This window comes from Notothenia rossii (genome assembly GCF_949606895.1).
Source record: "Notothenia rossii genome assembly, chromosome: 4".
Lineage (NCBI taxonomy): Eukaryota > Metazoa > Chordata > Actinopteri > Perciformes > Nototheniidae > Notothenia > Notothenia rossii.
Genome location: NC_136902.1, coordinates 69,375,151 through 69,402,464, shown reverse-complemented (window position 1 = coordinate 69,402,464; position 27,314 = coordinate 69,375,151). Strand labels below are relative to the sequence as shown.

Here is a 27,314-nt window from a genome sequence, read left to right as displayed (position 1 = left end):
AATGTGTGTGTAGTTGTTGATTAATTGCTGACAGAGGGAACTACATTTGAATACAGATTTAATATTGGTTTTTCAGCATGTCATAAGCATGTTTTGTCTTGACTATATTACAACTATATTATAATAAAATAATATAGTATTTATATTATTGAATTGATTATGATTATTAATATTAGTAGAAGTAGTTTATTTGCATTAATTATATTTTAATCTTTTTGAGGCTAGTATTTGGCAGGAAATGCAGACGTATTCACCTGTAAACGTTTACCATTTACCTCACTGTATACAAAAGTAACTGTGTTGATAATAATAATAAACAGGAATTATATTTGCAAAGTAGCCTACTTTGTTTCCAAAAACAACAAAAAAGGAACAAAATGTTCACTCCTGTCGGTTGGGGGGGGGGGGCCTCATCTCACAATGTTGCTTGGGGCCCCAAGTTGGTCAGGGGCGGCCCTGAGTGAGAGTGTGTTGTTTTGAGCATAGAGCACATTTCAAGAAACAGTTCTTTAAATGAATAAATGACTGTAAAACATTCTGGAAAAGTCATTTATGTTGAGGTTTTCTATACTGCCCCGAGAGTCTCCCTCAATGACAGCAACTCCATCAGACTGAAGGAACTTTCAGAGGTGAAGGCCCTCAATTGGGTATCAATCAATCAATCAATCAATCAATGTTTATTTATATAGCCCAATATCACAAATGTTACATTTGTCTCAGTGGACTTCACAGTTTGTACAGAATATCAGTATGACAATACGACACCCTCTGTCCTTAGACCCTCACATCGTACAAGGAAAAACTTCCAGAGAAAACCCACAGTTTAAAGGGAAAAATGGGAGAAACCTCAGGGAGAGCAACAGAGGAGGGATCCCTCTCCCAGGACGGACAGACGTGCAATAGATGCCGTGTGTAAATTGAAAAGATAATACATTTGCAACATAGGTAGTCCAAATGTTTTGAAATGCATGTGTGTATAATAAAAAGATGAATCCACGAGGATATCCATCCAGGACTTATGATCCAGGACCGCAGCCACGACTCAAGATCCAGGACTCGCAATCCATGACACAGGACCGCAGGATCATCCATGACTCCGGATCCCGGCGTATATAGACACCAAAAAGAAAGAAATTTGGGGAAGCTGGGTTAATCGGAACATGAGAGTACACAGGTATAGACAGAGAGAAGGAAGAAGTAAGATGTCCCCCGACAAACTAAGCCTATATCAGCAAAACTAGGGGCTGAATCTAATCAGCCCTAACTATAAGCTTTATCAAAAAGGAAGGTCTTAAGCGCACTCTTAAAAACGGATAGGGTGTCTGCCGTCCGAACACAAACTGGAAGCTGATTCCACAAAAGTGGAGCTTGATAAGAAAAGGCTCTGGCTCCCATTGTACTTTTAGAGACTCTAGGAACAACCAACAACCCTGCATTCTTGGAACGCAATGCCCTAGTAGGACAATAGGGTATAATGAGTTCTTTAAGGTAAGATGGCGCCTGCCCATTAAGGGCTTTGTAGGCGAGAAGAAGAATTTTAAATTCTATCCTGTGTTCTATAGGGAGCCAGTGTAAGGCAGCCAGAACAGGAGTAATGTGGTCCCTTTTCCTAACTCTGGTTAGTACACGAGCTGCAGCATTTTGAATCCGCTGAAGCGACTTGACTGACTTCTTGGTACACCCTGATAATAAGGAGTTACAATAATCCAGCCTTGAAGTAACAAATGCATGGACTAGTTTCTCTGCATCGTTTTGAGGCAAGATATGCCTGATTTTTGCAATGTTACGTAGATGGAAGTAGGCGGTCCTTGAAATTGATTTTATGTGGGCGTTAAAGGATAAATCCTGATCAAATATAACACCAAGATTCCTTACAGTCTCACTGGAGGCCAAATTAATGCCATCCATAGTTAATATATCTTTAGATAATTTGTTTCGTAGATTCTTCGGGCCAAGTACAATAACTTCAGTTTTGGTCGTGTTTAACATCAAAAAATTTAAGGTCATCCACGTTTTTAAGTCCTTGAGGCAGTCTTGAATTTTATTTAGATGATTAATTTCATCAGGCTTGATTGATAAATATAGTTGAGTATCATCCGCATAACAATGAAAGTTTACAGAATGATTCCTTATAATATTGCCTAACGGAAGCATATATAGGGTGAACAAAATAGGTCCAAGCACTGAGCCCTGTGGCACTCCATGGCTAACTTTGGTTTGCATGGAAGATTCATCGTTGACACGTACAAACTGAGAGCGTTCAGATAGATAAGACCTAAACCAGCCTAAAGCAGTTCCCTGTATGCCAACTAAGTGCTCTAGTCTTTGCAATAGGATATCATGGTCGATAGTATCAAATGCAGCACTAAGATCGAGTAAGACAAGAATAGAGACAAGTCCCTTGTCAGAGGCTATTAGAATGTCATTTGTGACTTTAACCAGAGCTGTCTCTGTGCTATGTTGTGTTCTAAAGCCAGACTGAAAATCTTCAAATAAATCATAGTTTCTTAAGTAATCACACAGCTGTTTTGCGACTGCTTTCTCAAGAATTTTTGAGAGGAACGGAAGATTAGAAATAGGTCTATAGTTGGCTAAAACCTCTGGATCGAGGTTGTGCTTTTTAAGAAGCGGTTTTATCACTGCTACTTTGAATGATTTTGGAACATAGCCTGATAATAAAGACATATTCATAATATTTAATAAAGAAGTGCTAATTAATGGAAAAACTTCTTTTAACAGCTTAGTTGGAATCGGGTCTAAGATACACGTTGATGGTTTAGAAGAGAGAATCATTGAATTTAATTGTTCAAGGTTTATGGCTGAAAAGCATTCTAGTTTACTATCTAGTGTAATATTATTAGAACTTACGTTTCCGGGAGCTGTTGATAACACTATACTGGTCAAAGGCAAGAGGTCATTGATTTTGTTTCTAAGAGTAACAATTTTATCGTTAAAAAAGCACATAAAATCATTACTACTGAGTGCTATGGGAATAGAAGGCTCAGTCGAGCTGTGGCTCTCTGTCAGCCTGGCTACAGTGCTGAAAAGAAATCTTGCATTATTCTTATTCTCATCTATTAATGAAGAGTAGTATGCTGCTCTCGCTTTACGCAGTGCTTTCTTATATTCATTGAGAGTAATATGCCAAATTAAACGAGATTCTTCAAGTTTAGTGGAACGCCATATCCTTTCAAGTTGTCTCGACTTTTGCTTTATTTTGCGGGTTTCGGCATTATGCCATGGAGCTAATCTATGTTGTTTTATTTTCTTCTTTTTCAAAGGAGCAACAGAGTCTAATTTTATTCGCAGCGCATCTGTAGCACTATCAACAACATGATCAATTTGGGGTGGTGTACATTTTGTATAAGTTTCCTCCCCTACATGCAGACATGCTATCGAGTTAAGTATTGGTGGAATCTCTTCCTTAAATTTGGCTATAACACTAACAGATAGGTTTCTGCTGCAGGAGCTTTTGGCTAATGCTTTGTAGTCTAGTAACAGTACTTCAAAAGTTACTAAGAAATGGTCGGATAAAGCAGGATTATGCGGTTCGACTAATAGTTGCTCAATTTCAATACCATAAGTCAGAACAAGGTCAAGAGTGTGATTATAGCAGTGGGTTGGTTTATTTACACTCTGACAGAAACCAACAGAATCTAATATAGAGTTAAATGCAACAGTAAGGCTATTTTTATCATCGTCAACATGAATATTAAAGTCACCTACGATAATTACTTTATCTGTTTTAAGTACCAAAGCTGATAAAAACTCAGAGAATTCTGATAAGAATTCTGAATAAGGACCTGGTGCACGGTACACTGTAACAAATAAGATTGGCTGCAAAGTTTTCCTCGGTAAACTCTTCTGTTTCCTGAAGTCTCTAAGGTTTAAGCTTCCATTTATCTCTTAGCCTCTAATGCTGTCAATATCTCCCTAATTCCTCTCCCCCTCCTCATTTTTCTCCATCTCTGTCTTTCTCCACTCTTCTACCTTTACCTCTTGTATAGGCTTTGGAAATCAAAGATTTTTCTACAAATAAGAAAAGACAGTGCTGGGGACTCTCCTTCTGCTGTGGAAATACAAATACTCCTTCACTTAGACTTTTGTTTCACATATGAATACATCTATAGATGGGTCAGAGCCTGAGAAAAATCATCTCAGTAGTCAGTAGTTACACCTCAGCAAAATGACCCTCAGATACACATAATTATTTTTACATAATTCAATTGTGCTAATGCATTCTGTTGTGCTGTAGAAATAAAGACAGCAGAATGAGCTGGAAGAAAGGATGGAGCATAATAGAGAGAGGGGAAGGTGGACACAAACACAATTTATAATGTATACTTTACTGAATTAGAAATAAAGATTTGACACACCTGAACCTGTAACGACCATCTTTGTGTTTATTCTTAACTGTTCCACCTTACTTTACAAATCGTTCTTATCCTCAAAAATGTTGATAGACTTCCCTCACAACCATATTTGATCTTATTTTGACATTCATTTATAATTGATGTCCCTTATGCTCCCGGCCCTCAAACACACTGTTTAAATATATATCCTTAAACATGGGCAAACAGGAGATCATCTAGACAAAGGTTGGAAAATCCATTTTCTGTCCCATAATTAGATTTTGCCGCTGTTCTCATACATTTAATCTCTCCTTCTTTGCTCTGTGCATGTCTGTTTGGTCAGTTTAATAAACACTGGACTCTCCCTGACCTACAAGTACACGGAGCCCTGGAAATATTCCCAATGATCTATTATTCATAACAAATAATTAAAAACTAGGGTTCTCTTTTTCACATTTTATTTCCCTTTTAACTCTCTGGAGAGCTCTGTAATGCACTTACCAAGAAGAGCACTTCCTTTCATGATTTTCACAAGTTCATAGTTCATAGAGTACATACTGTAGTATTTTGTGATTTCCATTGATCCGAGGAGCGTTAAAAGGTTTGTAGCACTTGCTGTGAACATCTCGATGAAGATGAACTTGATGTGCGAGTAATCTTCTGAATCAGGGGACTCAGTGGCAGTTTTCATTTGGTCTCCCTCTGGCCCATCACTCTGCTTTCAGTGTCCATTTTCCAGCTGGCTAATGAAGTCGTTCAATTTGCGTAAGCAGAAATAGTCCACTCACAACTGCACAGATTGGAGAGCTTGCTGTATTTTAAGGAATATAGCAAGTGGATGACAAAGAATAAGACAAAAGGGCAATTGTGCGTGATGCTGCACCAGGAACAAATTGGGTTCATACAGTAGGCAAGCCACTATAGCCCTTAATGTCATTTGGTGACTTATAATTAATGTATAGTCTCTACAAATTAAGCACATTTGTATATGTTGTTATGCATAAACCTTAAAATGTCATCATATTCGGTTAAATTCTTTCTTTTCTTTTATCAAACCTCAAACATTTTTGACATCCCAGTGTAATTCTCATTTCAATTTAGGAATATTTTGGTTGCTGATGCGATGGTTTTCCGATGGACAGCATATTCTAATACTTGAGAACATAGAAAATATTAAAATGCCCTTCTAAGTAAAGATCATGCACTGATTAAGGTCTGACATTTTTAGTTAAATGTTCAGTTTGCAACTCTTCCCAGTTTCTATCACAAAATTAAAGTAACATACACCTTGAAATAAAGAATACCTCTGACACACCGCTCTGCTTTGTGACAGCTGCTTGCTTTTGTTGTCTTGAATAGACATCGGGATGAATAAAGATCAGGGTAGTTTGCATGAAATGTGATAGCATCCAGAGCTGAAAAGAAAACCGAAACAGCGCCACCCCCAAAGCTCCAACAACAGCTGAGATCATTTATCACCAAAGAAACTGCCTAACTGCCAAAGCAGACTTTTATACATTTCCACTTTAGGTTATATTGTGTTTTTTCTTTAAATATCTTACATAAAAAAACTGCTTTCAATGTTGCGTGATTTATAGATCTAATACATAGCAGAGACTTTCTTTGTGGATATTTTCCCTGTAGTCTAAGATTATTTGTGTTCCTCAGAGTTAGATTTAAACCATCTTAAATCAGAGGATTTATTGTTCCAGCTGTTGGGAAACGGCAGGTTGGGACTGCCTGACTCCACTGCAATGTTTTCTCAGCTGCTCTCTCGGCATTACACACACCTCCCCAGGCAGTGGACAAGAAGCAGGACCTACCCCCCTCTGTCAAGACGAGCCCCCGGCTTCCACCCGCGGGAACCCCTTGGATCACGGAGGCTTATTAAACTGGTTTAAAGGATGTTGTATTTTCTGTCTAGTCTAAAATAGTTCCCAACTCTCCCTGTGAGTGCGGTAACCTCACAACTGGCAGAGTCACCCTCCTCGTGAGAGATTGACCTTATAATACCTTTTTTTTCAACCCCTCTTCCTTTTTTTGTTTAAGGGAGAAATGTATTTGTTTCACACAGGGATTTTCCTTAGAGCTTGTGTATTGGATATAGTTTTGTTGTGCTCCATTTTTGGCCTCTAAGCTGTTAAGATAGTGGTATTACCTTGTTATCAATAGCAGTGCCCCGCATGCGTTCTTATTCTCGTAGTGCCAGCGTTAAACTGTCATTAGCTGTTCAGAGGAAACACTGTTATAGTAAATATCCTCCAAGAGTATCTTTAGTTTTGCAGTCATTTAGTGAACGTCAGAATTATTTACTTGAGACATCACCTTAAAAAAAACGGTAAAAAGCTCCTATCATCTGAAGACTATTTCAGCAATCTAATTGCTTACAGCTTTCACACATTTCTGAAAGTAATATTTGTATCTCGGGAAAAGTAATTTACACCTTTAAGAAATACATGACCTTCTTTCCAAATGGTTCTCTAATGCTTACATCAATATCACAGAGTATTTATATTTGAAAACAATTTCCTGGAGACCAATGAAGGCTGTTGACAAAAAGACACCTTGGGAACGGCTGTGATCACTCCACTACTCCCCGATAGACCGTTTGTGAGAGGATGCCATAACCATCCACAACCTTACAGGCTGCTGTCAGAGGAGAATGTAGTGTTTAGCATATTCACACATTGAATTTGAAACGGGATTCTACACAGAGTCTTTGAAAAAACCCGTAAACACAGAGTATGCAGTGATAGTATTTTTGCACACAATATACATGTTGCCACTTGCCATTAAACATAGACACAGCATCAGGGTGGTATAGACCCACAATGCTCAGCTTGGTAATATATCACTGAGATAAACAAAATAAGATCTCCGAGCTACAAAATCACCTGAATATCTTCTTAGTGCTGACCGTTCAGAGGTCAACAGCGATATGCAATTATAGTTTCACAAACTTACCGATAGACAACTACTAGTTTGCACCCTCAGGCATCATCTTGCAAGAATACACAATAAGAACTGTACATAATGTCTGTTGCTATGAGGTTTCTTTGGCATCATTGTTTAAGTAAAAGTCAGTGCAGTGTTAGTGTAATGAAGCAGACATAAATGTACGATACAAAGCATACATTATGTTAATGTTTGCGATTGCTCTTTAGGGGAGCCGGAATATGCCTTGAAAAATAAATGAAAGATACATGAGTAATGATTATGCTCACACAGCAGGAGCTCCCACTTTTAATGCCAAGCAAGATATGTGATACTCCAACCACATCATATTTTCAATGTCAAAGTATAATATTTTCTTTTGTTTTGACACTGGTTTACATGCTCTTCCTTACTGCTACTGTAATGAAACAAAAGACAATCCTGTAGATTCACCAGCAATATGACCCTACCCCAAAACAATCATACCTGCAGTCTCAATCGCTACCTGTAACAAGGTAGATTCAATGCTGAATCTGACCAACTTCACAGAGAAAATAAAAAGCATCTGCCTGAAGTCATACACTCACTTGAACAAAATCGATTGCTTTGCTGACTTTACAGCATTACCCTTGTCACTCCACTTTCTCTATAATACTTTAATAGCAGCCTTTTCCATAGACTGAAGCTAGCCTCATCTGCAACTATAAGATAAATTCAGACATCAATGTATATGAATATACCAGGCATTATAAAATACAACAAATACCCTCTGTAATAAAAAGGGATATTACCTCTTTTCAGTTCAATCATAAGGTTATTTGTAGATAACTACATTTAATACATTACATTTATGTTTTTAAACGTTTATTTTACAGCAAAGTTAAGTTCCTAGATACCCATCATTATTAGCAATCTATCATAATGAGAGTAGAGGTCAAAGACATTATCTTTTTATTATAGGAAGAAAGGCGGAGAGTCGAATGTAATTTGAGCACAGTTCATAGAGCAGCCAAACCTATAATTCAGTACTCAGTTTATTACTACGGGGGTCACAGGACCATGCTTCTGGCAACACTGATAATTGTTATTTTTTCACCCCAGAGTCACGAAATAAAGTAACTATTGGGAGGCACTTCATTATGATTTTATTTGTCCTTTGCACGAGTGTCTACGGTCCACAGTCCAGACTGGTTGTTTTCTTTGTGATCCCTGTGGCTTTGGAGGAGAACTCAATGGGTCTGAAAGTACACAGAAAAATATCACATTTTGTAACCACTTTGATTCAGAATTTGTAATTCTAGTCTATTATTTTCCTTCTTATAATGCTATTGTATTCAACTCTGTTCTTGTTGTTGCACCAATGTTATTTAAAAAAATGTATTTTGTGCATCATTTTCAAACAAAGCAATTAAAGCTATTTTAGCCATTTAGGATTGGTAGTAGTAGTTGAAGTGTTAGCAATAGTATGAGTAAAAAAATATATAAATGTTTTTTATTCTTCTTTTAGACAATGCTATTAGCAACGATAATATTACTTTAGCAATATTGTAAACATTAGTAGTGACGAACAGGGCAATAATCATACTAACATAATAATCCTCGTAAATAGTACCCCTTTTTACACCATGTAGGATACTTTTAGTAACCTTACATATGAATCCTGTTATGACAAAAACATTTTAGAGAATGAAAACTTGGTCAGAGTGAAACCCAGTTCAGCAAAAATGTTATGTAGTTATTAACATTCTTAGCATGACTTGGCATTTATTTGGTAGAAAAACACATTATTACTGTCTGTTAGAATGAAGGACGTTGGTATAACTCTCCTGAAATCCTCTATAGTTTAGAAACAACACATTCCTTATACGCCTCCCAAGACATTTCTGTCGGGAACAATCAAGGTCTCACGTTAAGATGAATGCTGTGTTACTTTAAAAAAAAAATAGAGAAGTACCCTGCACTTTGAACATGCGTTGATCATGCTGCGTTACCAGCAGTGGCGACCCCTTGCATGATTGATCAGATGTGTGGTTTCAGTGCGGGGACAGCCTCTGTAACAAGGTGGTGTGTACTGTGTGTCATGTAAGCTTCCAGCCATTATCTCTGCCAGTTCAGAGGACCTCGCTAACCCAAGCAGCTCTTTTGACCCCAGGCTCTCGGCTTGCCATTGCCCAGCTCCCACTTGGAAATTAGTCACTGTCTGACAGGTGGGGATGGATGCCTGTGATCCTGGCCAGATTCATACGCTTTTTCACCCCCATCTATCATCACCCACGGCTCCTTTTGTCTCAAACTACCTCCTTCACCATTTTATTTCTGTCATGGACTGTTTACTCTCGACACGAGTTGATCGCCACAGCTTTTAGCCCTCGAAGTAATGAGTATTAAGATCCTAATATGCATGGGTACTGCCTATTGCCATTATTTGCTGTACATGTGTTGACCTATTTACCTCTGTCCCCCCCGACTACATACAACTATAATAAGAAAGAATAAGAAATGTAATAAAGAATGAGAAATATAACACTATACTTCACCTGTTTCACTGTGTATGAGTAAAATGTCAAAATCAGAGAGAACTGCCACAAAATATAAACCCGGTATGTTCTGAACTTGCTTGCATGATGCACTGAGGTCTGTTTTGCTTCGTGGCCATCACTATACAGTAAGCACACTTCTGGTATGTGTGTGGGGGGGTAGATTTGTGTGCATACAACTGTGATTGCGAGTGGGTGTAAAATGAAAGTGCAATGCGAGTATTTTGCTTTAATTAATTGGATGTGTTTTTAAGTAGCTTAAATGTATCTGTCATTTTCTGGCACTCTGCACAGTGTTCAGGGTGCATTTTCTCTCCCACCTATAGCAATATTGCTCTTTTGAGACTTGCAGTGTGTGGGCTGCTTTTAAAGAATTGAGTGTTTCACACCCTCTGAAAGGACTTTTTTCTCCAAACGTAGTGTAATAAATTTGTGTCAAGCAATAATGCGTAATAATAATACTAAAAATAATACATAAGAAAATATTTAAGCCATTTAAACAGAGGTTTATTTAAAGAATCCTTTTGCTAAAGTTTGCTAAACTGAAAAATAACATTAAAGTGGTTTTCTATATATCATCTACTAAATACAAAAATGTTGTTATTGGCTTGGTACTTCACAGATAATGGCAGCAAAGAAGCACTAACATCATTCCAACAAAGAAGCAACAATCCCCTAACATCATTAACATCCACACCATCCATCCATATCATGAATATTTCCTTTTTTGTTTAGTTTTTTGGAATAATGTCTGAATAAACTCTTTTTCTCAATCCTTAGGCGAACGCTGTCAAACTTGTGGAGGCACATGCGTTGGTTTGGGCATGGTGATGCAGCCCTCTTCCATTGGAACACAGTTGGTAACTGTTTGATTCTCCATAGGTTCATTCCAGAGGGTGTTCAGTATCACTTTAAGGCATATATTTAACAAACCTGAGGAAGTCATGTATTGGGATATGACTGCAAAAGCTCAGTTTGAATTAGCTTAAATGCTAATGGGGTGTGGCACCATTAAACAGAGAGCTTCCTTTTTCCGAAGGGCATATAGAAAAAGCTTTTTTGGTTTAATTTGCTTGCAGGAAAATTACTCAAAATAGTGCTTTGTTGCACAAAGAAAATTACTGGAGCTGTCTTTTTTTTTAATCACCTGGTCTAGTTAGGCAGATAAGGAGGACCCTAACCCTTTGGCTACAGATAAAACTGCCTCCTCTCCCTCGCTTGTGGTTCTTGGTTTCCTGCACATTCGATTAATATTAACTTGATCAAAAGACAGTGGCTGGCCTCGGAGCAAACTAATGTGCTCATTAGCATTGACTAGGGTGCCTGGGAGCAGTTCATGTGCATTAATGAAGTAAAGAACTGAGCCAAACAATCGTACCCAGCTGGCTTTGGGATGCAAAGCCAGCCACACGCGGGGCTCCCTAATGACCTCAGGATCAGAACTTGGGCATAATTCAATAGGCCGTTGTCAAATGGCTTTGTTCAACAGCTATGTACTGTTATCATGTATAGCTTATGGTGATTTGGTGAATCCTGTGATTAATGTTCAACCGCCCCAAGTCGGATTTATTTTTGAATGCAAACAAATGAAAATAGAACAGCCTCCCTTAACTAAATGTTGTTCCACTTGCTACGCAAGAAAACACTGAAAGAACAGACAAAAAACAATTTTCCCTGCATATTTAGATAGCTTACCCCCGGGATGTGTTTAATTTCCATGGATAAATTGCCCCTCACATTTTCCCTTCCTAAAACTGACTCACTGAAGCAAATTAGTTTTCATGGGGACAAGGGGTCATTTCATTACATTTCCTATCAACACCATGGATATTCTGTGCTTTATATTCTGCAGTCAAGATTATTTAAATTGATTGACCAATGACATTTTGCAGTTGTTGCATGGGATGCAAATTTTAACTGAGGTGATGGCGAAGGGCATTATTTTCAAAGTGTTCACACATGCCTTCGCTGGGGTGCAGAATACGGGTCTAGGCGGCCATAACTTGCCACATGACAATTTGAAAGATGACATTTTATCAAGGCCATCTTCAGTTGAGAGTATGGTTGAGTGCATACAGCGTTCGGGTCAATTGTCCCCTGTTTCCATATGTGCTGCAAGGTGTCTGGACTGCCATACAAATTGCACTCTCCCTCTCTTTTCACCCCTCCATTTCCTGTATCCCTCTGTCTTTCTGCGGCCAGCTCTCTCATGCTCACAAACATTGTAGGCTGTACAGAGATAGACAAATATTTAAAAAAAGGAAAATTACAGGTAGGAAGTAATATGCAGAAATCAACAAGACAAAGGTATAAAGCTGACAAAACACCCTTGTGCATATCATTTAAATAAACAAATCTCCCCTCTTAAAAAAGCCTCATTTTTGCTAAAGTGCTATCTCCTCCTAAAAAAAACAACGTTTTATGTTATCTAAAGAGCAATCATAAATAATGCTTAAAGCCTGCCTGTAAAGTGGTGATAAAACTTGATGGGTGCATGAAAGCAAAACAATGAATACACATTATGACCAAAAATCCACAAACTATTGCCACTAACACCCTGTGGGGCCTTGTTATTCAGTAGCTACACCTAAGTGCAAGCAGCAAGTAAACTAATTTGGCAGAAATACAGTGCACCAAATTAGATGCCTTTCCTTACTTTTTGAACCAATGTTGTGTATACCAATACATTGTATTTGTTTCCCAGCTCAAAGAAAGGGAAGTATAACCACATGATGGATTTTGGTTACACCTGGCTGACCTTTGGCAGAGGTTATCGGGCATTTGCAAAAGGTGGTGTTGGTCCAAATTGAAATGAGGGAGCAGAGTGGAGCTTCCCCAAGCATCATGACCTTTGCTAGCCACTCCATCAGCTGCTCGTCACCGTAGACTCATTTATCAGGCTCTGCGCTCTCTGAGGAAACTCACAGGTGCTGCTCTGGAAGGGATCCCATGACATGTCGGGTCATCTCACACGATCTTTACTGGATTCAATAAGCTGGTGGGCGGAAACACAGTCTTCACTGGTCAATAATGAAAGGGATAGAGCACTTCTGCATCGGTGCTAATTTGGTGCAAAACCCATATATCCGCAGATGCTGTGCTTTGAGGATAAAAATTGTAATTTCTGCCAATCTTTGACTAGTTGTCAAAACACGGACATCTTAATTGTACAAGGATTTGAACATGATGCAAACATTTTTGTTAATCTTAGAGTGAAACCTGACAGTATTTATTAGCACATTTTTTCACAGCAACCCTTGCTTTGAGAGTCAAATGTTAATGATAAAACAAAAACATTTAAAAAACATTTGTGGTAACTGCAGGCTATAGTGAAACGCATATAATCATTGATACAAATTATTTCCATGTAACAAAAATTACAATATCTAAAACCTGTCTGCTGACTAAGCATGTTATTTGTTCCACTGAATTGCATTACAGAACTGTATTATGCTGGGTTGTAATAGTGAGAATAGCTGAGCAATGGATATCTGTGCATGCTCCATAATACAGATCACATACTATATGCTGGAATAAGCTTCTGCATGGAAAGTCCTTACCCTGGATAATTAAAGGTTAAACTATAGTATTCATGAATATCTCTGTCGATGACTTATTGACTGCTTTCCTTGAGTTACAAATTAAATGTTGACAGGAAGGCAGAAAACACTTCAGAGCTACTGACCAGTGTTGCAATACACAAAACGTGTACCCTTGACTAAATATATAATAGCTGGTGGTTAAAAATTACTATTAGTAAAGATTTGATACATGCATAAAAGTCCCTTTTTCTTCTTTTTCAATTTTTCTAACTAAGGCATCATTAGCATTATAACCCTTACATCATCTTCATATGTCAAACTGCTTGTTAGGATCAGACAATTTCACTCTGAAATCAACAAGAGCTCCATTATGGGTATTTTAAAGCTGTAATTTGAGTAATTACTGACAGGAATGATAATTGGCAGTGACCCCAGACAGTTCAAAAGTATCAAGACATTAAGAATGAGATGGCTGCTCTTCAGGTTAAGAACATTTTATTTAAATCTATTTATATCTGCTGGTGGCAGTATTATACACCTTAGGCTTAAGTCTTAGGTTTGCTTGGGTATTAAGGGATTCACCGTCAAACAATTTGGGAGACACTATGTCTTAAGTGCTACAGAGTCTCCTAGTAGAACCATTAATAAAATAGCCCAATTACCCCAATGAATGCTGACAATGAGCGCATTGGGGCAAGCTCAATTCCCCTTCCTCATACTGCCTAATGCTCATACTGTGATATCAATATGGATGTAAAAATCTGGGCCAGTGCTAAATTAATTACCCAAAATATGGAAAAGCTAGCTCATTAAAGTGTGGCAAGGACAATAGACATCTCTTGGTTTCAGGGTATCCTCAAAGGCACTATGTTAAAATGACATTGGTCGGATTGAATCAGTTTCTACTCCTAAAGAGATTAATCAGAAGTGCTTATGCTTTCTGCAACATACCTGCACTTAAAATGGCTGCTATAGAAAATGTATGACAAAAGCATATTTGAAGTAAGTTTCTCATGTATTTAAACTAAGTCTAATAATTGTTGTCATCACCACAAAATACCCAGTTTGCTATTGGACTGGCTTAAGCTACCAAAATCAGGTGATTATCAGGGGTTGTTTTCTTGGGGGTTGTAAAACTTGATGCTGCAATATTTAAGCTGGGTGTTTAAGCCTTTTTTAAGTAACAAAATACATGTAAACATATCTTTGTTTTCTCAACCCAATCCACAAAATACTGTAGGGTTCTGTGAGGCTAAGCATCCCATCTGAGTCGGATCTGTGCGGGTGTGGAGTGGACGCCTAAATGAAGGATTGCCAGCAGGATTTGACTAAAGGAAGTGAATTAAATCAGAATATATCTTTTAATAACCAAACTGCCTAATAATGAAAGATGATGAACAAGTGATTGCTTCATCCAGAGAAAGCTGGGATCACTAACGTGAGATGGTGTGACTTTATTGTCCTTTAGTGCAAATCGGCTGATTTTGTGGGTTTTGATGTAAGGTGAGGTACGTTGTGCGGTAAATACATTGTTATTGAAATAATGTATTTTAGAGTTGAATCCAAAAGAGACGGTCATTAAATTCAGATGAAAGCCCTAGAGGACCTCAGTTACATTTGAAACGTATTGCTACAAGATTTTATACTACTGTAGCACCTTAACTTCAAGTCTGATGACCACCAACTGGAGTTTGCCATTTGTTACTCTAGTCTAGAGACTAAAGTCTAGATAATGGTCAAAGGTGCTGTTGTGTATATGTTACTTAAATGTAAAGATACTTTAAAAAGGAAGATGGTGATTCAACAGTGACTACTGAGTACTGACTAGCATTGCATAGGTATTTTAAGTGAAATTATATTGATAATTCATTTGAGATGGATATCTTTGATAAATCTATGGTATAGTCCATGATGAAATATTTCACAACATAAACAATACAACATTCAACATCATTAGAATCAAATGTAGTGCAAGTCATGTCCCTATATACTGTACATCGCACAGACTCTCTTCAGTACTGTATCTTTTAGAATATCTGTCCTTATAAAACATATTGTGTCCACGGACAGAGGCATCGCAAGCCATATGTCAGGCTGTGACTCAAATCAACCCATGTAAAACTAATGATGGGCTGTTTGTGACAAGCATAAATACTCTGTTACATACCACACTCATTGAAAAGCAAGCGACTCAGCTCCCCTGTATTCCAGTCATAACCCAGCCTTTTTGTGAAGGACTGTGCAGTGGATGAGGTCAGACCACAGACATTGCTCGTTGCCTGATAATAGCTGATAGCTTTGAGTGGTCTTTAGAGTGGGATCCAAGCAACAAATCCTGATTACATTCATATTCACATCATACACCATGAACTCATGAAGGGCTTTGTCTCTACCTCTGAATGAGGCAGCACTCTGCTTGGAGATCTTCTGGTTTAATTATCTTGATCAATTGCAGATGACTTAACAAGGATATAGCCTTTTTTTCTACAGTAGAAGGGAATTGGATAAGAACCAAATAAATTATTGTTGCACTTCTTAATGATGACGTATGTAAAGTGGTGATCAGTAACTTACTCATTACTCATTTATTACACAGCTGAGTTGAATAATCAATTCTGATTGGACAATTTGGACATTCAGTCTGCTCTTTTTCAATAGCAGACTGTTTATAGGGATAGCAGACCATTGCTAAGGGCTCTCTGATCACAGAACTGCTTTCCAGTCCCTAAAATACGCTAAGAAGTACGGTTACTTTAAAAACAGCTGTGGCAAAATAAAAATATTGGGTTGCAGTGCTTCACGGCATCAGAAAAACACCCTGTACTACTTTTCAAATAATATTCGTTGTATTTGTGAAGGGATTCAGATTTAATAATGCACACTCAAATCAACAAATAATTTATTGTGTCTTGTAACAGGTTAATCCCTTGGTAAAGTGTTCAAGCTCTCCAGCAGTAAAGTACAAACAAAAGTAATCTTCTCCTTTACCAGCTGCAAAATTGAAGTGATTATAAGTCTATAGCCTTCTCCTATATGGCATTCAAAGCATTAGTATAGAAGAAAAACACATTTTCTATGTAAAGATATAGTGAAGGTGACCTGAGCAGATAATAAAGTCACACTCACTCACTGTGTGTTGTTGTAATTGGAGCTTCTCTGTGCTTGTTTTGTTAGCCAGGTTGGTAGCCTCGGTGTGGAGAATTTACATCGTCACTCTGCAATGTAGTCATACTGACGGTTACCATTGACAATGCCGTTGTCGGGGAAACACATCAACCAATCCCCGGTTCCCCCTCTTAGCACTGTTAGCTCTGTTAGCTGCTAGCTGCGGGCTCAGGCGTCGCTTGATATATGTGGAATCAATCATAGGAATAACTATAAGTAAACAGAACTATTTCCACCTCAGCGTATTAATGAGTGTGAAATCCTGTATATGTGTGTGCGTAACTTATTGCAAAAATAAGCCTACTTTAGTATTCATCTCATATGTAATTAAATTAAATTAAATTAAATTCAAGTTTATTTATATAGTCCAAAATCACAAATCATATTTGCCTCAGAGGACTTCACAAATCAACAACACAATTGGCAATGTAAAACAACATAAATGGGGACTGTCACCCCTAGTTCCCACCGGGTCCGTCTGTGTTGCGTTAAGGCCGCGTTACGGCTGCGCCGCGGCGTCCGCAAGGATCGCGGCCACTCTAGTTAATAGCCGCGTTCACACCGGAGTACTTTTCCCACTTTAGTTCCGATATAGTTCCGAAATGTCACGTTCACACCAAAAAGAGCCGGAACTAAAATTAGTTCATGAGAAGCTTTTTACCCCCTTTTCCGTCCCTGCTACAGAGCAGGGACTCTCATGCGGCTCTCTTGTGAGAAAAGAGCTATATTTCTGATTGGCTGGGGGGATTGCAAACCACGCCCCGTAAAACAAAAAAAAAGTGTTGTGAAGCCACCATTTTATTATCCTCGCATTAGCATTATTAGCATTAGCCCAGCGCAGAAACGCAGAGAGACTAACTTATGGTAACACAAAATAAAACATAGGAGCGGTGGAGATGAGGAGGTGTCAGCATTCTGGCGATTTACTCGGAAGGCTTCAGTAGAAGCTGCTGGGAGTCCCAGCAGCTTCTACTGAAGCCAGTCCCCAACTCCGGGGACTTCCAGGCAGGGATTTTGGGCGGCAGTATACGCCATGAAGTTGTTTGCAGCCTGCCAGTAAACCCAAAGCAGAGGAAGAAGAAGTGACGTCAGCGGCTTCATTTGCCTAATCCACCCCCAGGGATTTATTCCGGTGTGAACGCGATCTGTACTTAGTTCATCAGAACTAAAGAGTTCTGATGAACTAAGTTCTCATGAACCTTTGTGGGGAAAGTACTGCGGTGTGAAAGCGCCTAATGGGTGCTATTCCACCGCGTTACGGCTCAGAAGCATCCCAGAAGCGTCTCGCCGCTGGGCTCCGCTCGAAATAGGATTGAAGTCTATTTTTTGACGCGACGCAGCCGTAAGGTAATGTCGGGCAGGCAGGAAGTGGAACGTTCAGAGCATATATAGCATATATATATATATATATATAGGCCTATATACACACACACACACACAAACTAATTTTGCAGACCCTATCCCTCCGTAGTCTTTCAAGTAGGAGGAGAAATGCCAGTGGAGGCGCTCGTGAATTGTTGTTACGGAAACATAGGGGAAACATAGGGGAAACATAGGGGTTTTTCCGGTTGCCATAAGGATGTTGACGGTCTTACAGTATTAGGCTACATCCATTGGTTGGTTTTGTGGTACATTTGTATCGCTGTGCCAACTTGGGCAAGCCCGCAAGCAAACTTGAGGAGCGCACACAGGGTGGAGAGGTGGAGTGAGGTTGAGCGATGGAGAGAAAGGGAGAGAGAGAGATGGAGCAAGGCAGAGAGTGTGTGCAGCGGTCTGCTTGCGCACAGAGCCGGAGTTTGTGAGAGCCGGCTTGAGAGTTAATTTCTCTTCAAAATATAATTGATTGCCAGCCTCCCTTGTCCCTGGCTGGCTTGCTAGCTCGTTGGTAACGTAACTGATGTCTTCTAACGTGCCTGCATCTGGCGCTGAGTTGCCATATTCCTTTCATGAACCACTTCCTGATATCCATTGTTGGAGATAAATATAAATGATGATAATAGCCAAACTAACCTAGCAAGAGTAAACTGACAGGCTGCTGTGCCGCATCTCACTCAAAAACCCACACGACTCAACCCAGCGAAAAACCAGACTCGCGCGCAGAATTTCATTCAGAATTTCATTCAGAATTTCATTCAGAATTTCATAGCAAAATTAAAAAATGATATTAAACCAATCTTTCAACATAATTTAAAACAAAAATAAATATTAAGACAAAGCCCTACAAATAACAACAATAATAATAAATAATAAAACTGTCACGATCTGTCTCTGTTGTGTTTTGTCTTTTTCTGTCTTTGGTTTCCTGTTTTATTTTGAAAAGTGTTCACCCCCTGTCTTGCCTGTTGCTTTCTGCCTGTTTTCCCTCCTACCTGATTACCCGATTGTGTTCACCTGGTGCCCCTGTGTTTTCTCCTCCCTCCTAACCTGTCTCTTGTTTGTTTGATTAGTCCTGTGTGCATTTAGGTTCTGTGTTTTCTGTTAGTCTTTGTGAGTTCCTTGTTGTTGTTGGACTGTGTTCACTGGGAAGAGTTCTGTCTTTAAACCTTGAAATAAATGTATTTTCTGTTTATCTGCATTTGGGTCCTGCTTGCCTCACTCAACCCTGACAGAAGGAACTCACCAAGGATGGGCCCAGCAGATCCTTTCGAGCTGGAATTACTCAGTTTTTACTTTTCTTTGGCTGGCTGCTCTGATAAGTGGAGGGGAGCGTCTAGAGTTCAGCAGCGAGAGGCTGCTCTGGCTGAGGCGCACCAGATGGCTATGGAGAAACCAGGTTTAGTTAAATTCTTACCTGGCTGGATTTTGGACTTCCTCTCGGTGTGTGATTCCCGGCCTGCTAGCCCCAGGCATGCTAGTTCCCTGCCTCCCAACTCCCAACCTGACACCATACACCTCGGTGTGTTCCGTCTGGAGTCAACCTCTGCTCCGGCCCCAGTTCTGGCCCCAGCAGCCATGGTTCCAGCCCCAGTTCTGGCCCCAGCAGCCATAGTTCCGGCTTCAATTCCGGCTCCAGTTCCGACTCCAGTACCGGCCCCAGCAGCTATGATTCTGGCTCACGTTCCGGCTCTCCGGCCCACTCCAGTCCCTCGTTTTCTGTCTGTGTTCCGGCCCACTCCAGCTCCTCGTGTCCTTTCGGTGTTCCGACCCACTCCAGCTCCCCGTGTCCTGTTGGAGGTCCCGCCGTCACCTGTTCCTCCGGGGGTCCTGCCGACACCATGTCCTGTTCCGCTGAGGGTCCTGCCAACTCCGCGTCCAGTATCGTTGGGGGTCCTGCTGACGCCTGTTCCGCTGAGGGTACTGCCAACCCTATGTCCTATTCCATTGGGGGTCCCGCCGACTACTCTCCTGCCTGGGGTCCTGCCAACTCCGTGGAAATGTTGAGTGATTTGTTCACGTCGAGTGGCTCCTCCTAAGCTTCAGATATAGAAGGATAGAATAGAAGGACATTCATGGCTGCATTTACAGTGGAAATTAACCCACGTCATTGCAATTTCAAAACATTTCCACTTTAGGAAAAGATTCGCACCAATGCCAAGGCTTAATTAATCTGTTTGAGAAACCTACAGAGATGAGTGGGAAAACTGACTCTTTAAGAAAAAAAGAATTACTTGAAGTTTCTTATAAGTTGTTTATACCAGTCAGTATGTCATTAGCTAGCCTAAAGCTAACATCATCAGACGTGTGAAAATGGCTCTTCTCATGCATATAGGGAACATAGTAACTAGTCTGGTACCAAGAGTGTGAGTTTGTGAGTGGAAAGCTCAATATAAATTCTATATATAAAATATGGTGAGTGTAGTAATGCTGTCTAATTATATGAAAGAGGAATCAATTTGTGAGAATAGTGATGATGGAGCTAAAGAAGATGCGTGTTTGATGGAAGCAAATTAAGATGGCCATGTGGGGGAGACCCATCTGTCCTGCATGTTCTTCAAATCTGACATCTGTTCAGTGAAAAGCTGACTGCCAGTAGGCTGAGTGACCAAGTTGTCAATAATGAACGCAGTCGGCATTGTCACTTGTCCGGAGCAATATCTTAGATTTTTCTTAATTTTTTACAAACACTGTAATGACATTGCAGATACATGACAAATACATAATGACAAAGCAAAACCAACATACAAAAGACAAAAACCATAAAACAAACGGCTCAGTTTTCATACATAAATTGGAGGTTACAGGAGAATCACTTTTATGATTGTCATTTCTTATGATTACAGGAGATTCAGAAGGTTCCTTTAATAATAATAGCTGATGAATCAGTCCCAAGGACATTTTATTAAGGCTGCCAAATTTTATAGAACTGTCAAACTGGCTATTTAGAATACTAGTAATATATTCCAGGGGAACCAACTCAAATATAATGTTGTGCCAGCCATTGTGAGAAGGGACCTCATCTTTAGTCCATATTAGTATATTTTTCCTAGCAGTGAAAGTAAGAACATGTTATACTGTACCTATCAACATCTCTAATCTTTGGAGTAGTATGTTATGGTCAATAGTGTCAAAGGCAGCACTCAGATCTAACAGAACCAGGATAGAGGCAAGTCCATGATCAGATGCACAAAGCAGGTCATTTGTGACTTTAACCAGTGCTGTGCTCTGATGTTTTCTAAAACCTGACTGGAATTTCTCAAATAAACCATTTGTATTTAAAAATTCACACTATAGAGTGGCGAAGTCCCTCCCCTTCCGGGGGAGCTCCATGGGACCTTATTTCGGAAAAATTATGTATTGAAGTCAATGGAGAGAGAAAGATTATCTTTCGATCCCGTTTGAATTGTGCAACAAATTACACATATGACGTTTGTCAATTTAAAAGATAATTTTGCAAGTCAAAAAAATTAAAATGTGTCGTAAAACTGTGAAGTAACACATTTGGTTGTGTGAAACGCTCAATAAACTACATCTCCGGTCTAGCAGAACAACACACGTCACCAAGATGGCCGTCACTGTCTTGTCAACAAAAGGATTGACTACCCTCACTATCAACACAATGAAACACGTCCAGAAGAATGTCATGCAAAGCTGCCTGCCTGCCTGCCTGCCTGCCTGCCTGCCTGCCTGCCTGCCTGCCTGCCTGCCTGCCTGCCTGCCTGCCTGCCTGCCTTTGATTCTCTCTGAACTGCCTGGTCTTTTTAATGTTTAATGTCAACCATTTGTGCAGATAGCGTGAAGTAGAAAAGATCGCAGATGCTAATGTAGCGTTAGCATTTCTCCCCCAGGCTTAAATTGTGTATTTTAGAATGATCACACCAGTGTGACAGTAGGGGAGAGCGGGGTAATGTGGGACACCGGGTAATGTGAGACACCCGCTGTAACTAGGCAAAGAAACAAATTTGCCGTCATGTGACCATAATGTTTTCAACCCCTTCCCACCCCCCACTTGTCATGACGGAGAAGTTGGTGCTGGTTCTGTGGTAAGTATTTTTTTTCACAAAAATGTGTTTGTTGCATGTAAAAGTAAATTTTCTTACTGCGAACGTAATCAACTGTAGTATCAAAGCAAATTGATTCAGGTTGAAAAACTTATATCATACATGTTGATGAACTTCCAACATATAAAACCATGTGATTGATGCTAGTTAAAGATTAGCCTGAATTGCCTAGAGATGTTGTTTTTTCTAAAATGGTGGCTGTGGGGTAAAGTGAGACAGATGCTGTGGGGTAAAGTGAGACGCTGACTCACTTTACCCCGACATGAAGCACAAGTTAAGTTTAGTCTTATATATATTTTAGTCTAATATTACAATACATATGTTTTAATTTTAATGTCATAAACATTGTAGAAAAGTCATCATGCCAAGACGATACATCAGGACGACATCTTGGGGCCAAACACCCCTCACAGAGATGGAGAGTGCAGCTGCAGAGGTCATGCAAGGAAAGAAGTCCTTAAGACAAGCAGGAAAGGAACGAGATATCGACAAGACAACCCTCCAAAGATTCATTAAGAAAATAGAGAAAGGGAGAGTTAAATCAGTAGCCTGGGGTGCAGTAGCTGAGGCAAAAAGAATACTGACAGATGAGATGGAGGAGGAGCTTGCCCAACATTTAAAACAACTGGCTGACCAGTTCCATGGCCTTGCTCCAGTTAAGTGCCGTGAACTGGCATTTGAATATGCAGACAAAAACCATATCCCTGTCCCTGCCAATTGGATGGAGAAACAATGTGCAGGTAGGCTAGGGTGCGCAAGAGATCACATGATTCTGTAGGTCAACTTAGGCCAACTGATCTTGCCACAAAGCTTATCTTATAATAACGAATTGTCCACTCTTTAGGAGTAGAGCGGTTTGGCAGCTTTCTAGCCCGTCGCCATCTCTCTGTCCGAACTCCGGAGGCAACATCCCTGGGAAGGGCTATAGCCTTCAATAAGACTACAGTGGGGGAGTTCTTTACAAATCTGGCTGTAGTGATGGACAGGTGACAGAATTAATTATTTAGTTGCAAATGTTTTATGGAGGCTTTACCTGTAAGATTTGGTTTTGATTCTGATAAGGTTCTTCCCTTGCCTCTCTTCTTTAACAGACACACATTTCCTCCACACATGATTTACAATGTGGATGAAACAGGCGTCTTTACAGTACAAAAGCCACGGCAGGTAAGCTACTAGAGAGCAGCAGACTGATACTGAGTGGCTTGTGATAATGACCAGCTAGCTATTGGCAGAATGCTGAAACTAATGCTATTAGTAATGTTGTGAGCCTGTGAACTAGAAAAAAATGAATGGACTGCAACAAAATAAAATGTACCTTTAGACCAATAGTAGCCTACTGATTGCACATGCCATTGATTCTAAACTTTCTACTTGATTCAGGTTGTGACAGAGAAAGGGAAAAAGCAAGTTGGTTCTATCACATCAGCTGAGAGAGGAGAACTGGTGACTGTGGTGTGTGCAGTGAATGCTGCTGGGAATGCCATACCTCCCATGTTTGTCTTCCCCAGAGTTAGGTTTAAGGACGACTTCATGATAGGAGCACCTCCAGGAGCCAAAGGTGCCTCCACCAGAACAGGATGGATGAACGAAGACATCTGGCCTGAGTTCCTCGATCACTTGATAAAGCACACTAAGTGCACTCCTGACCATCCCATGCTGCTAATCCTGGATAATCTGAGAGCTCACATCTCACTCAAGGCAGTGGAGAAAGCAAAGAGTAATGGTATTGTTCTGCTCACCCTCCCACCCCACACATCCCATCGCTTGCAGCCTCTCGACGTGACGGTGTATGGCCCGTTCAAGACCCTATACAGCCGAGCTCTTGATGGGTGGATGAGATCTAACCCTGGCAAAACAGTCTCCATCTATCAGATTGCAGGATTTGTGAACGAGGCCTTCTTGTCAGCAGTGACACACGCAATATCACCTCTGGCTTCAAGTCCACTGGGATCTTCCCATATAACAGAGATATTTTCCCTGAGGAGGCGTTTGCACCATCCATGGTGTCAGACCGGCCAAACCCTGAGCTGCGGCCTGCATCCACTGGTCCATCCACTTCAGATGATCCGGATGGTCCACGGCCTGCAGATTATCCACCCCCTGCAGATGAACCACCTGCTGCAGATGCTATTCCACTCGCTGATGCTATTCCATCCACTTTGCATGGTCCACATGGATGTGCCTCGCCAGCTGTCTCACGATCTGGATATGTGTCTCCTCAGGAAATCATACCACTTCCAAAATGTCCCCCCAGAGGACAAACAAAACGAAAGTGTGTGAAGACAGCCATCTTAACAGATACTCCAGAGAAGCAAATCATAGAACAGGCTTATGAAGAGAGACAAAAGAAACTGGCAGGGAAAAAGCAAAATAGCAAAGAAAAGGGAAAACCGAAAAAGAAGGCACCCAAGAAGAAAATCATAGATAGCAGCTCGGAGGAGAGTGATGACCCTGTCCCATTTGAGGATGATTTTGAGAGCTCTGAAGATGAGAGGAGTGACCCCGGAAACAAAGATCTGTCCGTGGGTGACTTCGTCCTCGTCAACTTTGCCACAAAACACCGAAGTATCCGTTATGTTGGCATGGTTGAGAAGGTTGAGGGGGACGAAATACTAACCCAATTCCTCAGAAAAACCCAGGGAAACAACAGAGAGTGGGAGAGACCCACGTTTGCTATGAAAGAAAAGGATGTGGCACATGTTCCTAAAGGTGATGTGGTGAAGAAGCTGCCTCAACCTAATAGGCCTGGAGGAACAACACGGAGAGAGCAACTCTTCACCTTTCCCTGTAACCTGCAGGGCTGGAATGTAGAGTAGGCCTTGTTTAAATATGCGGCTGATGTTCATATCATATCGTGTTCTAATCTAACTGGTTAAATGGTTAATTGAATGTTTATTAAAGCACTTTGAAATATATTATGTTGTATTTGACTTTGTTTGGAGTTACTTTGTTTAAAAAATGTGCTAAATTGACCAATCCCCATGATTATGTTGCGCATCCGACATTAGTTTTGGAATGTGTGGTTGTCAATCTATCTGTCAGGATTCTAACTGTTACAACATGTGTTGTTTTGGTAGTTTAAAAGTGGAAAAGGTAAGTGGTTCACTTTACCCCCTTGATTTCTCTAGTCTGTCTCAGTTCACCCCTTAGCTGGGGTAAAGTGAGACACAAGACCACTTTTTAAAAAACAATCATATTTTCCCTGCCCTTTGTCCTGAAGACATTCTGATCATTTCCAGTGCTAGGAAACATCCTGAATTAATGGGAAATGTGTAAATTTTACTGATATATCATTTTAGCTCGCCTACAGGAGAGCAAATGTAAAAAATGTCTCACATTACCCCGCTCTCCCCTACTCTTCAAAGGGTTCACAAAATATGACTACTACTCTTACTGTTTAACATGTTGGGTTACTTCATGTTACTTCATGTTAAGGCTAATAAAAATTACAAGGCTGTAATGCTAACTAACGTGCTAGCTAATAGCTAGGTAGCTAACTTGATCCAGCCACTCCTGGTCCTTTCATCAGACGGGAAGCGAAAGAACGAGCAAGACCCATTGCTGGTATGATAACAACCTGGTACTAAGCACACAGACATCTCGTTAAAGTTATCTTATCTTAGCCAGCTGATCTTAGCTATCTCTTAGTAGAGGAAAACAGTTAAGACATCACTTACGCGACTCTGGGATTTGTAGTCTTTCTAGTTGCGTATTTTTCATAGTCTTATATTTCAACAGTTTTACAACAAATGGACTTTTTTGACATGGAAATTATTTTTTAAGATTGAAAAACTTCATATGTGTAATTCATGGCACAATTCAAACGGGATCAAAAGATAATTTTTCTCTCTCCATTGACTTCAATGCGTAAATTTCCGAAATAAGGTCCCATGGACCGGAAGTAGATGGGCGTGACTTCGCCACTCTATTGTGAGGCCATTGCTTTCTCAAGGATTTTTGAGAGGAAGGGAATGTTTGATATTGGCCTGTAGTTGGCCATAACCTCAGGATCAAGCTTTGTTTTTTTAATAATAGGTTTAATCAGCTACTTATGTAATGACATGCTATGGGTATTTTCTGCTTAGGACGACATGTTAACACACAACCCAGTCCCACAGCATTTCGTGTTATAGTCACAACATTTAATCTATTGATTCGTGTTCACCAACACGATTTTCCCCTTTTTTCGTGTCACATAGAACGAATTTAAAAGCATTGTATTTCTATTGGTCGTATGTTTCGTGCCTGCACCACGTCTTTTTGTCCAGTCGGGTCTTGGAAGACCGGAAGCTGTGTGGTACATAAAAACATTTTCTTACTGAATATCAAGCCACGGTTATTGTTTTTATTTTAAATAGTATAATGTCAGACTTTTTTTGCCGTCCGTGATGAAAAGAAATGGGGAACTACGAATACTGAAATATGTATTTTTTTTAACTCTTTTTTTCCTTCTAATTTGTTATTCTTTTCTAAATAACACACTGTTATTTACTCGACAATAACACACAATTATCTTTGTTTTTTTTGCTGTCCGTCAGGAACTGAATTTCAAAATAAAGTCACCTGAAACAGACGTAGGCGATACACAGCCACTGAACTGATTACCCAAGATCCTCAGCTATAGTTGAAGCTCGGTGATTGGATGTTTTAGCCGCTATGCACGTTGGGATATAGTGTTTATGCAATATGAAATTGCATAAAATTGCATAAACACTGCTTGCTTTTCTCTTTGAAAGTGATCATATAACGGCATTGTAATACACGGTTCGGCTGCACTAAATATTACACATCTGCCGTAGTTCTCTATTTATAGAGCCCTGATTAGAAGACCTTTGGACGAACTGGAAGAACTGCCACCGAAACTGAATACATCATAAGTATATCAGCAATTAAACAACATCTTCAATTTCTCTTCACACAATACGTCTCCCTGCAGTATCAATACTAATTCGGCTGACTTTTATATTTGATCCAATTGGTAGATAGGTAGCGGTGCACAGCTGATAGGCAGGGACTTGTAGTTTTAAATATATTATTGATTTACTCTGAATTAAAGAATGTAAATACTGAGTTGAGAGAATAGTCAGGGGTTTTTGGGTGATGGGAGACACATCTATGGAATCAGAATTTCAATAGCTTGCCATTAAATGAGGGATATACCTTTCTGTCTGTGATGTTTTACAAATCAGATATTAATGTGTAGAAGTAAAACATGTTAAATATTATAGCAATATCCTGTAACATTATGTGAAAAAATTAATAAAACTACACACCTTCAGATGTTATACATACATAAGTGTCCTACACTAATAACAAACGTATAATTTGTTGTGTTAACACTTCAAA

At 39.8% G+C, this 27,314-nt stretch overlaps 1 protein-coding gene and 1 long non-coding RNA gene across 2 annotated transcripts in view; both read left to right on the top strand.

Moving 5' to 3' along the window:
• Window positions 1–10,739, top strand: part of LOC307038056 — a 64,904-nt gene extending 54,165 nt beyond the window's left edge. The window contains exon 5 of the long non-coding RNA XR_013807867.1: window positions 10,604–10,739. This is a non-coding gene — a long non-coding RNA (uncharacterized lncRNA). The remainder of the gene's footprint in view (window positions 1–10,603) is intronic.
• An 11,193-nt stretch (window positions 10,740–21,932) lies between these two features.
• Window positions 21,933–24,883, top strand: LOC307037721 (uncharacterized protein). The gene is made up of 4 exons (XM_079678783.1): window positions 21,933–22,708; window positions 22,813–22,954; window positions 23,060–23,132; window positions 23,349–24,883. The coding sequence occupies exons 1-4, from the start codon at window positions 22,330–22,332 to the stop codon at window positions 24,246–24,248; spliced, it is 1,494 nt and encodes a 497-aa protein (XP_079534909.1). The 5' UTR covers window positions 21,933–22,329; the 3' UTR covers window positions 24,249–24,883.
• Window positions 24,884–27,314: the final 2,431 nt, after the last annotated feature.